At 37.0% G+C, this 14,391-nt stretch overlaps 1 protein-coding gene across 2 annotated transcripts; it reads right to left on the bottom strand.

Moving 5' to 3' along the window:
* Positions 1-1,634: 1,634 nt before the first annotated feature.
* LOC141646826 (uncharacterized) lies at positions 1,635-12,910 on the bottom strand. Of its 2 annotated transcripts, none has more exons than XM_074454794.1 (5): positions 12,587-12,910; positions 9,634-9,790; positions 8,617-8,667; positions 8,370-8,462; positions 1,635-2,070 (listed from the first exon to the last, which is right to left on the bottom strand). In XM_074454794.1, the coding sequence occupies exons 1-5, from the start codon at positions 12,763-12,765 to the stop codon at positions 2,011-2,013; spliced, it is 540 nt and encodes a 179-aa protein (XP_074310895.1). In that variant the 5' UTR covers positions 12,766-12,910; the 3' UTR covers positions 1,635-2,010. The 2 variants fall into 2 exon arrangements, with proteins under 2 accessions (XP_074310895.1, XP_074310896.1); XM_074454795.1 differs by having other exon boundaries at positions 9,634-12,120; positions 12,250-12,866.
* Positions 12,911-14,391: the final 1,481 nt, after the last annotated feature.

Raw genomic sequence — 14,391 nt, 5'->3', positions numbered from 1 at the left:
GTTCAACATTAAATATGATTTAGTTTTTTAAAATAAAAAAAATCAATTTAAAAATGTAACAAAAAAAGTCCTCTTTTTATTTTATTTTCCTTTTTTATCCTTCATTTTTAGAGTCCATTTTTGAAATAATGGTCAAAAATAAAATATTTGTCGTTTTGGGTCGATTTTGAAAATATTTGTCAAAATGATGTCCACGTAGGCTCGGGATTTCTAGACTTGAAACACGCCACTACTAATGGCGTGTTTTGGGAAGGAAACACGCCATTAGTTGTGGCGTGTCTTTACAACAATTTTTTTCCTCAACTAACTGAACTTAAAAAAAAAATTACGTAAGACAAGGGTGGCGTGTTTCCCCTCCGAAACCCGTCATTCCCAATGGCGTGTTTGTTTTAGTCCATTTTTTAATGAAGTTTCTTTCCGTACTCATTATAAACACGCCATTGGTAGTGGCGTGTTTTAGGTCCAGAAATCCCGAGCCTACGTGGACATCATTTTGACAAATATTTTCAAACCGACCCAAAACGACAAATATTTTATTTTTGACCATTATTTCAAAAATGGATTCTCATTTTTATTACAGGGTATTATATTAGATGTTATTTAATCCGCAAAGTAAGGAAAATCCCCTAAGAGAAACATTCATTTATCTTTCTACATTTGCTCAGTAAAATTAGATTCATTCGTGCCTAGAGGCGTTTTTAGCACGCTTTGGCAAGCAGGGCATGCAACTGATTTGGTTCCTCCTTGGCTCCCAAGGTTTGGAAGAGCTTTGAGTGTCAAGATCTTCCATAAGGGGGATTCGTGAAACCCAAGGTAAGTACCCCTCCCCAGGGGAAGCGTTTCCGCCACCCAGCTTGCATCTTGGGCGAGTCAGCGCTCGCCACACCAAGTTTTACAAGTGAGGGGCCCCGGAACATCCACGCATCTTGGGCGAGTCAGCGCTCGCCACACCAAGTTTTACAAGTGAGGGGCCCCGGAACATCCACGATGTGGAGGGATGAGCGAAGCAAGCTCCCACATAGAAACATTCATAGATTGGAGTGAAGTAAGAGCGGAACGAAGCGAACCTACACTACCTTGCCTGATGAAAGCTTCCTAAACTCTCTTATTTCTTAAGACTCCTCTAAAGGGATACAAAGGGAAGGGCTACGCCTTCCATTTAGTCATTTCTTGGGTCTTTATTAATAATAAATAAACAATAGGTCTTGGTATAGACGGGTGGGGCAAACAGACGGGTAAAAACCTCTAATAAAATGGGTAGGGGGGATAAGGTGGGCACCCCCATGTGCTTCCCACTTTATGGCAAATGAGTATTTTGTAAGGGAAAATGGTATCCGTCTATACGTATAGACGGATAGTGCCTGTCTATAATGAGAATTTGTGATAAATAAATCATGTACTTTTATGTCGTTTTATTAAATATCAACTACCTTTTCCAGCAACCTTTTTCGGCTAATTTGCCAGACAATATTAATAAAATCCGCTACTTTTTCAGATTTTAACTCGCTCTGGACATTTCAGCTACTTGTGTCATTGGAAAAAAGAGGAACCACATAAATCATAAATCATCGGAAAAAGAGCCCAAATATCCAAATCGGAAAAGTAAAAAAGTTCATGCAACTTACCAACTCATGTAGTTAAGTAACCACATAGTAATTCATAAACCACTTATCAAACTCTTCTTCACAAATTTGTTACAAAAGAGGAAGATCGTGTATAATGAACCATTTTTCATATCTACAATTTCAAGTTCACCAACAAAGGCAATAAATACACATTGGCTAACTTAGTCCTACGCTAAGCGAATCCTAAACAATAGCCAAATCAAATGAATACGTATAAATTGACAATTGATACACATTTCTTTCCAGGGTTAGAACTGGATAACAAGGGACCTGAATACCCAATACCGGTTGCAATTTGCAAGTATTATATTGACCCCTACAAGCCGCTCTCCTCACTGTGTAGTAGTTTACAGACGTGAAAATCAAATTTATGGTCGCCTTTTGCTTACTTGTAGAATTTCATGGAGTAGGCTACTGCACAACCCAAGATGGCACCTGCAGCAACCTGTATCATCATCGGAAAATATTAGTCATTCTAAAACCAAGAACCTGTAAAATAAGGAGAAACATTAACACTAATATTCGAGTTGCAGAGCTCAAAGCCAGTAAAATAGTCTATTTGAATATTTGATACACATTTTGTGTAAGGTCGGATTCAATGTTGGCTATTGTGTTTTTGGTTTTTCGGTTTACATTTCGAATTCTACAACTACATAGAAAATGATGGCATTGGTCTAATGCTTTTGTGCCTTCAGTACGGAATGCATTTTAGTTTCACATTGTTGAGCTTATGTACCCTTTTTAAAATTAAAGCGAAATTAAAGCGTATAACTTGTTCACGTTCGCTAATAACACAGTATACAGGCGAAATAAACAGTCACGGAAACTGTTCAAACAATCAGGGGGCGTTTGTTTCGCACGTGGGTATGGGTTTGGAACTAGGTGGTATGGGATTGGAACTCTATTCCTCATTCCAAGTGTTTGTTTCAATTCATGGTGGTATGGATTTGAAACTCAATTAAGGCTAAAATATGTAAAATATAGTATTTTAATAATATTTTTTAATATTATAAAATCATGAAAATAAATATTTAATCAATAACTATATAAAAGTTCATTTACAATATTGTCATAATTTTTATTTTCATATTTTTTGTTTGTTTTAATTTGATACCCATAGATATCAATCTCATTGTCACCCCCTCCTCGGGAATGAGAAACCCATCCCTCATGGGTTTGAGGTATGGGTATGAAACCCTTATGTTTGCTAAACAAACACTTGGTATGGGTTTGGCTCATTCCAAACCCATACCTCATATCTTTTGTGTCTGAACCAAACACCCCCACTGTGATAACTAAGCGCGTGAATTAAAAGGGAATAAAATAAAACGAGAAAATAAAATTAACCAAAAACAAAAGAAGGCACGAGACACGAGATTTTTAACGTGGTTCGACCTACTCTCTAAAGGTCTACGCCCACCCTCTCTCTTATTAATATTCACTTTATAACCAAACCCGATTACAAAGTAAACCCCCACGATCAACCCCGACCGACCGTGCGACTCGAGTGTAACCCCGTACCCCAAAAGCAGTCTCTCACAAAAAGAAGATTACAACACACTTTGTCTCCTTATATGGTTCAATAATTTAGAACGATGGAGAACAAAAATAGTCCTATGAATATAAGAACTTAAGCACACGAAAATAGTTCACAGGACACGAAAAATATTTTGCAAATGAATTTTAGAACAAGACAACGTAAAGAGTAATTTGCAAAAAGCTGTTGATATAATATGTAAAGCTCTCAATTTCGGTCAATCCAATAAATGATCAGCTGGAAAAATATATAAGAGAATAGTTTGGTAACAAACCCCATATTTTTGGTAAAGAGATAATACAAATAATATCTTTTAGAATAAAATATATTTCAAAAGATAATTTGACTTGTTTTGTAAGATAAATTTCCCAAATAATCTCAAAGATATTTTTTTCCTCAAAACAACCAGAAAGTTCTCATAAAAATATCTTAACCAAACTTTTAAATCCAGAAAATATTTTATTCGAAATCCTTTCTTTGCCAAATAAAATCAATCACGTGTTCTACATTCTATTTTGTGAACCATTCGGAACTGAACAGTCTGCGAAACTGTTCAGAACATACGAGTGAGCTTAAGAACCACATTTTTGTGATCATTTGGTTGCCATTGGAGGACATTCGGCCGATGTCGATATTAACGGTGTTGGTATAGGGTTGGTATAGGGTATTGAGGTTCTGAATTCTCGTGTGAACACTCTCACGGATGCTGTGGTTAGTCACTCGGAGAAGGTTGACCGTGGTCTTGCAGCTCTTGAAACCCGGGTTACCAAAACCCAAATTGGAAGCTGGAAATGCCTCCCTTCATGCCAAACTTGACCAGATCCTAGCCTTGTTACAAAACTAGCCTTGCCTTGCTCATCCTTTGCCTTGTCTATTTTGTCGTCTGATCTTGCTGGATATGTCTTATTGATACTCTCTTAGATAGTATTTACTTATTATGATGATGTCTTTGGACTGTGTCCGGTAGCTGCTCTTAGTATTTCTTGCTCTTAGTATTTCTAACTGTGGTCATTGCGTCACTTCATTTTGCGCCTCTTTCTCCTTTTGATGATGTCAAGAGGGGGAAAGATTGTAGGGACGTATTGCACTAGGTAGCTACTTAGTATTAGACCTTGTTCTATGGTGAGGATCTTATTATGATTCTAAACTTATGGTTTATGTTTCTTTTCAAACAAACTGATCTTGTGAAAATGTTTCCTATTTCTATAATTTGTCTTGTGTCATTTGTCTTGGATACCATACGCTTTCATTGCTTTGTTAAGGGGAAAATATTTTTTAAAGGAACTTGCCATCATCAAAGGGAGAATTTGTTGAGCTAAAGTTCTTGATGATGAGAAGTTCCCAATCCTTTGTTCCTTCTCAATTATTGTTTTGGCAAGAATTCTAATATTGCAGGTCTGGATTACATCAATCAAAGAGGATGGAAGCTGTTACATTTATCGTGGGGGTTTACTTTGTAATCGGGTTTGTTTATAAAGTGAATATTAAGGGGTCGTTTGGTTCGCTGCTTAGGAATGGAATGGATTGGAATGAGAAACCATAGAAGTATGGGGTTCCAACTCCATACCTTTCTAAACTTGTTTGGTTCATTGAAAAAATAAACATGAAGGTATGGAGTTTGAATCCATATGAAGGAGGTGGGTATGAAATTTCAAGGGGTTGGAATGGAGTTAGAATTCATTGGGTATCTAACTCCATTCCAAAATGCTCCAACCAAACATTGGAATGGATCAAATCCATTCCAATCCATTCCAATGATGCCAACCAAACACCCCCTAATAAGAGAGAGGGTGGACGTAGACCTTTAGAGAGTAGGTCGAACCACGTTAAAAATCTCACAACTCGAACGTGAACAAGTTATACGCTTTAATTTCGCTTTAATTTTAAAAAGGGTACTTAATTCACCCCCTCCCCCTCTTAAGTACCGGATCGATATACTCAACACACATTTCTTCAAGTTACTTGCTGGGAACATTTCTATACTTCGAAAGTCTTGTAAAACGAGCAAATACCACATTAACGTTTCAAAATGAATTTGTTTCTTCCAAATGCAGATCATTGATCTACCATCAATACTTATTTTGATAGGCAACAATTTCACACTATCACTCCAAGAAAATACGAAAGTGTATTTTCCTTAGATTTGGCTAGGCCTGCTTTGGTAACCTGAGTTTTGATCTATTTCTTACTTCAGTGACCCGAGGCTTGATAGTTTTCTCACTTTGGCTATTTAAGGTACTCCATACCCATTCACTTGACTCTTACCATATATTTCAGCTACCTCATCGGATTCATACCATTTTCTTATTTGGTAAACAAAATCCTAACAAATGACTTATACACCTCACCTACACTCTCGAATTCAAGGTAGACCCCTAGGGCGAGCAGCAATTTATAAAGATAAGACAAGAGGGGGCGGATATCTTTTAACAGTTAAAAGCTAGAAGCGAAAGAGGTCGAAAAGGATCCTTAATTAAAAATGAAGGCGAACACTAGCCCAACTCCGCTCCACAAAACCCACCACACCCCGCACCACCACCACCATCACCCATTGCTCCTCTTGCCCCAAAACCTACCACCACCATTACACCCTCCTCACCTCCTCAACACCATATGCCATCTGCCATCTGCCATCTGCAACCCCAGAGTGTTCCAAATCTGGGCACCATTACCCATCATTGATCATTTCATCTTTGTCCACCACCAATTCCGTCTCCACCATTACTTATGCGTTGGCCCGCTTGGCCGAATTCTTCTCCGAGCGGACCTGGTTGACTAAAAGGATCATCATCATCGGCAAAGTCCGTGCGGTGGTGAAGGTTGTCACGGTAGTGTAGTGGAGTTATCACTGTGGTGTGGGGTTGGATTTTCTGGTGGAGGTGGGTGGTCGCCAGTGTGGGGAAGTCAGCATCGCACTGTATTGACGAGCGGAAAGTTGGAGGTTGGTTTTTGGGTAGTGGTGGTGGCTAGTGGTTTGGGTAAAAGGTTGCTGTGATGGCTGAGAAAGAGTGCGTACAAGGAGGGCGTGGTGGGTGGCGTTTTTAAGCGGGTACTAGGTGCGGGAGGGGTTGACGATGGCAGTGGCCAGATGGTTTGTTGGTGTTGGGGGTGGGGTGGCAGTGGGGTGGGTAGTGGGTACAAATGTACACCGATGAAGATGAAGATGGGTTGCTGGTTTGTGACTTTGTGGGAGTATTTTGGTCAAAATTTATATTTACTCGCTAATCTTAATTTTCGTCTCAAAATCAAATGCTATGATCCCCGTGAGCTGTGAATGGGTAGGCGTATAATTTAGTCAAATTTTCCCTAAATTAACTAACTTTCAACAACAACAACATCAGAGCCTTAATCCCAAAATGAATTGAACTGATCATTAAGGCGTTCAAACAAATTTGCTAAAAGACTAAATAATTATGCTAGTAAATATTTGTTATTTCGAAGAAACTTTGGTGCTACTGCCCTTTAGGTAACCAAAGCGAGAGAGAACTCAAATGTCATGTCGCCAACAGAATTAGTTATGGCCGAAGAATATTATGAGTGTAATTGAAATTAAGTAAAAATGTAACCGATATGTAGAGATCAAACAAAAATCAAGTGGTACTTTACGGATTCATCCTACCTAATTTCATTCTACGAACCACAGCTCCATTCTATTCGGGTGTTTGAATAATAGACCCTACATATTGAAACTCAGGTAATCGCCTCCAACCCCGCTAAACTAACACTCTAAATATTTGAGTATTACTTCTGCCCAACTAAGTCTCAAAACCACAAAGGCTGTCTCAAAAATTCCCTCTTATTTTCAAAACCTGTTTTCCCATGCATCAACACAAAATTATTGAAACATCATACACCGTGATATATCATCATGTGACTTGATTTTACCCATAATCTTCCGTACATATGATTTTAAGATCTACATGTGGTCTTTGCTTCCTTAATACTTTGTATATTACACTTCGAAAATGAAAGACCAAAAGTCTATTCTAAGCAGGGGCGGACCCACAGTCACCTTAGGTGTGGCAAATGCTACACCAAATCTCAAATTTTTTAAGAGAAAACCACAATTTGCTACACCATTAATTGCGTTACTAATCATCCTATACTTTACTTCTTCTTTGGTTTTTACGGCTGACTTCTCACAATATCCAACACACTCCTTAATTATGCATTGAAACTGTCATAATATTTAATGTATTTCACAATTTACAAGTATATATTACTCCACAATTCTTTTTTTAATCATATTTTTCCTACTCCCTCTGTTTTTTTATATATGACTTTCTCATATTTCGAGACACTCACTTCTCTCTTCAATATCTCTTAAATATGAGACTAAATAATATGATATGTATGCTCATATGAAAGAGCTTTTCGTAAGGAATTTAATAGTAACATTTTTATAATTTTTGAACAAATATATTTCTCTAAATATTAAAGTCAAAGACTTACCTCGTAAATGTAAAACGTCATATATTAAAAAATGGAGGGAGTATTATGGAATAAGGAGTATGATTAGAAGTTAGAAATTTTTTTATGTCTTATTGTTGTCGTTTTTGTTCAAAATTTTTATGCTCTTATTCCACAAGGAGTCGTAATTGTTCCCATTTTTTGTTCGGAGTAACTCTTCTATAAAACGGTTTTATATGAGAATTGTTGTTTTGTTCGTGAGTTGCCAATTATAAAAGATGATTGTAAGAGGATAATTTGTATTAGTAAACAATCGAGTGTTCAATTTTTCCTATTTATAATATCACAAATTCTCGTTGTAGACGGACACTATTCGTCTAAAGCTGTAGACGGATAGTGTCCCTCTCACAAAATGTAAGTGGACATTTTGTGAGCGGGTCATTATCCGTCTTCAGCTTTAACGAATAGTAGCCGTCTACAATGAGACGGACTTCTATAATATTGCTACACCAAAAATTAGAATCTGGGTCCGCCCCTGATTCTAAGTAGTCAGGGATCAGCTTGCAGTTTGTTTACTATTTCTCAAAGCATTCCTTGGCAAAAAGGGTTAATTTGACTGTTATTATCCTAACTCCTATACGCCTATTCTGACAGAAGAAAAGTTGAAAGCCATTAAAATTTTCACTCTATTCATAATACATTACATGATAACGATGTAGAAGTTCTGCACAGTGTTCATGAATCACGTATTCACATGAAGACTATAATAGAGAATATTGATCAAATGTACAACAAACCTGTATGGGAGTATGGCCTAACGAATCTCGAAGGGGTTTGATGTTAGAGACAGGATGATTAGACGGCAGCTCACAAACAATTTGATTTAATAACTGCAAAACGTGAATAGACATAATCAAAAATAGAAATAAAATTGTAAAGGAGAATTTCCATGAAACGCTGTGCAAAGCTTGAAAAATAGCTTATCATCACTGAAAACGGACTTCTGAAATATTCAAAGTTTTAGTAAAGAATCCGCAAACTCACTTGGGCTTGCCGGCCAGCATGAAGTCTCACGCCAGAAGCATCATACATTACCTATAATTCAGAAAAAAGGTATCAATTTTCCACAAGACAGCATATAAATAAAAGATGCCCCATTATCATACATCATCACGCTTGGATATGCATTCGATTATGGACTGTAAAACCATAAAAGTACACAGTACACTCATGAACAAATTATAGATGGTGTGGGAGTGTAAAACTGAGAAAACCTTGTAGAAATCCGGTATCATAGTTTCATTGAGATTTCATTGAATGTTGAGAAAGAGAAAGAGCACTCATGAATCAACAGAACAGAGAGGCCAGGCATTCATGACAACACATAAAGTTACACATTGGTAAGCAGCATCCTCTTGTTGAGAAACTAGATAATAGCTCATGCTTAAAAATTAGATAAAGGCGCAATCAAGCCAAGTTCATCCTAAAACTCAGCTCCGTAAACTCTTTTTACTTGACATAGACCAGTCTCCAGAACTTTTCATGGTAACCTTAGTGCTGCCAACAAGCCTATAAACATGATCTCACTGGGAATCTACTGGAATCAGGGGTTTGCCTAATTTCATATGAATAAGTAACCTCCTATACAAATTACACTCTTAATCGAGAGTGCGATATATTGGTTTTAAGCAAATGCTATGATTAGTATACACTTGAACTGATTCCTGATTTGCTTGGGTTAGAGCGTAAACGGTAATCCAGCTTGAATAAATGAATGGCCAAACATAAAACCTACTTTACTCCAAGTGAGATTTTAAATTCCACGCAGCAAGATGACATTATTTAGAAAAAATAAATACGGCTAACACTAGCACATTCATTTTTTTACATACTGGCTGTAAAGTACTCTCATTAACCAATGATTGATGTCGTAACTTGGAAGTGTGCAAGACTATTATCTTATAGAAGCCCAGTATCTGGGTGGCATGCATATAAAAAGAAATTCTTATTTTCAATCCAACATCATTTTGAATATATTAAACCAAGTCAGGAAGTACATACAATGCATGCCAAAATCACAGCTAGAGCGAATGCTGATCCACCTGTTCCTTCTTGAAAACCGATTGCCACCGCAAGAGCTGATACACCAGCTGAATGTGATGATGGCATTCCACCAGAACCTAACATCCTTTTAGAATCCCATCTCTTTTCTTTGTACCTGAGTATCTGAAACATTAAGTTGTATAGGAACACTTCGGTATAAAGAACAAAGGAGCAAAGAGAATAGCTGTAGACACAAATGTCCAAGGACTTGTAAACCAATGAATGTTATGCGGCAGCAGTAGAGCCAGGACATCTAGATGTTGGCTAATTGACCGATATCTATCAGTTTCAATATCATTTTTCAGAAACAAGAGAAAGAGGATTAGTCAAACGGTAATACTATGCTGGTTGATTAACCAGTTGGTCTCTTTCCATAAAGTTTGGATTGAGGTAAGCTGTAAACCTAGGTTAAAAATGGTTGAGTGTTCAATAATGAATAACCTAGTTTCAGCAACTTATTCCTATTAATAATTGTCCATCTTCAACCTACTTTCACAATATTCGGTTACCAAAAATTTGAGGGACGAAACGTAAATGGAACTCCCATAGCCTAACCTGTATAGGGTTGTTTACTGATATTGACCTATGTTCATCCCAGTGGCCAACAGCTAACCAAAGAATGGAATCTTGCTAATTCCAATTTATTTTCTTCGCATATCTTTTTGCAATGTTCACTTCAAGTAAAGCAAACTCCTACTAATTTTATTACATATTCCAAATTTCTTCTCCACTTCTACAAATTGTGGTATAGCTCTAGCGCAAATAATTAGACGAAAATATCAATTAACTCGTGTTCACTCCCATCATCTTTACAAACAAACGAAAAACGCCTTTGTCCACTCAACTAATCAATTTATGCAAAGTCAATCCAAATAGATAAATAGTTCGCATACCCCCTAGTCCCAATGTCATGTCTCCTCTATATCCAATCACCAATTCACCCTGCAATCTTCTCAGAAATTCATTCTGTTCCCATAATTTTCACCTGGTACCAACCCAGCCATAGCCAATAAGCGTAAGAGTGTAATTAACTAACTCTAGTTGACTGCTAAAATGCTGATCTCCACTTATTAACACCAATCTCATATGAGACGGTCTCATCATAAAACTATCATACTAGTAACCCATATCATAAAGTGGTGGCTTAATGGGTATTTGCCTATTAGGGTAGTAACTCACTAATTCTAGTTGAAGCGGGATGATCTCGCATTGTATCAAAATGAGAGTGCCTCACAGAACACTAGTTACCCAACACAATTTACAACCCTAACAACCAAATCACAACCTCTATGCTAGTAAACCCTAGTCAAAGGGGGATGATCTCGAATAGTAATAATTAATATAAGATATTAAGACCGTTTCACAAAACACTAATTACCATCACAATTTACAATCCTACCAACCAAATCATAACCTCTATTCTACTCCCAAATAATCATTAGATTCAATACCAGATCTTTAAAATAGTTCCTACAACAATGATCAAACTCCCAACTCCTAAATCCAAATCACCCAACAAACCATCACCAAACACAACCAACAACAACATCATCATCATCAGAGTCTTAATCCCTAAATCCCGAAATGGGTTGCGCAAAAACAACATGAATCATCCTTTAAAACCATCACAGGTCTTATTACAATGTAAACTTAAACGAGGATACGAGGCACACAAAGCAAACCCCTACTACTTAATTTATTAAAGATTCCGAATTTGGCCAACACTTCTATACAGTGTGGTATCCCTCTAGTACGAATACTTTGCCACAAAATAATGCTAGATGTGAATCAAAATTAGCACAATTTTGTTTTAACTAGCAAGACTAAGCATCTCCTGGATGCCATTAATTAACTCAAGTTAACCCCCATCCACTTTATAGATAAACGAAAACACCTTTGACTCACATTGGTCACATTATGCAAAGTAGTTACAAACAGATAGATAATTCAGACGCCCCAAAATCCCAGAATCGCGTGTCCTCTACTCCCATCACCACAGCATGTCCGTTCCCACATAACATTCTCACAAATTCATCACCTTTCCCTCAAACTTCACCTCCTACCAACCGAGCCATAAGTGTAGCAAATATGATATCTTCCCCCACCATTGCTAAGATACTGACCCTCCACTTACACAGATCCTCACATAAGACCTCTCTGACCAATATCCGTAGTGGGCTAATGGGTGGGTATTTGGGTAGTAATTCTAGTGATAGTCTCAAATTATCTAACACGAGACCATTTCATAAAACACTCACACATGTCACAATTTACGACCCTACGAACGAAACCATAACCTTCATGCTAATCTCCTTTACTAATCAGACCAATAACAAAACAAAAAGGGGCTCCTACAAGAATGATCTAACAATTCGTCTTGTATAAGGCGGTTTTACACAAACATAGAGCAAAACGGAACCATAACCTTCATGCTAATATCCATTACTAATTAGACTAATAACAAAACGAAAAAAGGCTCTAACAAGAATGATCTAACAATTCGTCTTGTATAAGGCGATTTTACACAAACATAGAGCAAAACGGAACCATAACCTTCATGCTAATATCCATTACTAATTAGACTAATAACAAAACGAAAAAAGGCTCTAACAAGAATGATCTAACAATTCGTCTTGTATAAGGCGATTTTACACAAACATAGAGCAAAAGGGGGTCCAAATCACAAGAAACCCTGATCAATTACTGCAAAAAGTAGTTACCAAAGACCCCATTTTACAATACAATTGCGAAAAACCGTCTTACACAAGTATTTATCATGATCTAATTTCCAACCCATAAATCCAAATCACCCAACAAACCCAAATCCCTAAATCTAAGAAAAACAAACATCAAACATCAAATAACATGAAAAATGAACCAAATTAAAAGTTAAAAAAAGGGAAAATCATACCAAGAGGTGAAAAGTTTAAGGAATTGAGCAAGAGCAATGGCGAGAAGAGAGGAAATAAGGGGAAAATTAGGAGGAAACATGAGAAGTTGAGGAGAAGATCCGGAAGAAGTGGAAGAACTTGATAAAAGTACATCGACAGTTGTAATGGTGGTGGTGGTGGTAGTACCTCTTCCTGTCATTGCATTCCTCAGAGTTTTACAAGGAAATTTGTGAGATTCAGAAAGACGGAGGAAGGGAACGGAGTGTGTGTTGTTGAATTGGTCCTTGTGTTTTTGTGTCCGTCCAATCGTGTTGAATTTGTGTTTGTGATTTTTGTTTTGTTGTTGCCTTGTTGGTGAATTAGGTGATGCTGGAGTATGGTTGGAGACTTGGAGGGTTGGGTTGGGTTGGGTCTAATGGTTGTGTTTTTTTGGTTGCAATGAGAGGAGCCCAACTAAGTAGGGTGGGTGAGCATCGGTTCGACTCCTGACTGACTTGAATTATAGTGGATTGATAATCGGAAAATGTACATTTTTTAGGGTTGGATTAGACAAAACTCGAAATATTTGGTATGGTCTTGGACCATTGTGAACCTAAAAAAACGTTATTTCGTGTACAATCATCTTTATGTCTCTGTGTTTGTGTTTTGTGGAACTGTGGGTGAATTAGGTGATTGTACATGAAATAGCGTTTTTTTTTTTGTGTCCAATCGTGTTGAATTGTGTATCTGTGTTTGTGTTTTGTTGATGAAATTAGGTGATTGTGTCTTGTTTGGAGGTTTGGGTCTAATGGTTATGGTTATGTACTTAGGTTTATTGGTTGGAAGGAGTCCGAAGTCCAACTAAGTAGGGTTGAACATAGGATTGGACTCCGGATAGAAGTGGACTTAATACCGAAAATAAATACTCAATTAAGGAATCGACAACTAAACTTGAAATTTTCGATCTTTGATCGGACCGAATTCGAAATATTTGGAACGGTTCGGTCAAAATCGATACGGCTAAAACGATTTCTTTTACTATTCCGTTTACAATAATTAATTTGTTTTACTAAATCAAATGAATTAAGTAATTAGGTGATTGTTTTTATTACAAAAATTGTTAAAGATTAAATAATCGAATGTTATTAATGTTATTGAAAGATAAAATGTTTATTTGCCTCGTAATAGTTTAAAAGAGCATTAAATTCGGTTTATTCGGTGCTAATCTAAATTAATTGGTGTAACACCGCCCGTTTAATCAATGGCCTTGTGAAGACACTCCAAGTTAAATGCAATTGTTACCATCTCGGTTTCTCGAGGCAGTGAATATCAAATAAAACAATACAAAAGTACTTTAAAATAAAATTACATCATTTATTAAAACTGTTTCAAACTGGACAAATACAAATCTTAAGCCAACTGATAACTGAGTATAAAGTACAAATGACAGAATGAAATAGCTAATGTCATAAAACAACTAGGTGAATCTTGATAGACTGACTGTAATACCACAAGTTTCTGTCTATGGGTAACTCGGTCGAGTAGGGCTTACTCGACCGAGTTGGTTGTCGGGTGTCTTAAGTTGGGTTCTGGAATGTCAGAACTCGATCGAGTAGGTAAGTACTCGGTGGGTTGGGCTAACTCGATCGAGTAGGTTCTTTACTCGGTCGAGTTATCGATCTGAGAGGGGTTATTCCGCGGTTTTGTTTTTTTATGATTTAGGAAGTATATAAAGATGTTTCAAGCAGTTCTTTATCTTTTCTAGTCATTTTCTTTTAAAACCTAAACTGATCTTCCCTAATCATTCTAATCATCACTAAGCCAGATTCAAGGGGGTTTTCACATC

The sequence above is a fragment of the Silene latifolia genome, chromosome 3 (assembly GCF_048544455.1).
Source record: "Silene latifolia isolate original U9 population chromosome 3, ASM4854445v1, whole genome shotgun sequence".
NCBI classification, from domain to species: Eukaryota; Viridiplantae; Streptophyta; class Magnoliopsida; order Caryophyllales; family Caryophyllaceae; genus Silene; species Silene latifolia.
This window is presented reverse-complemented; position numbering and strand designations above follow the sequence as displayed.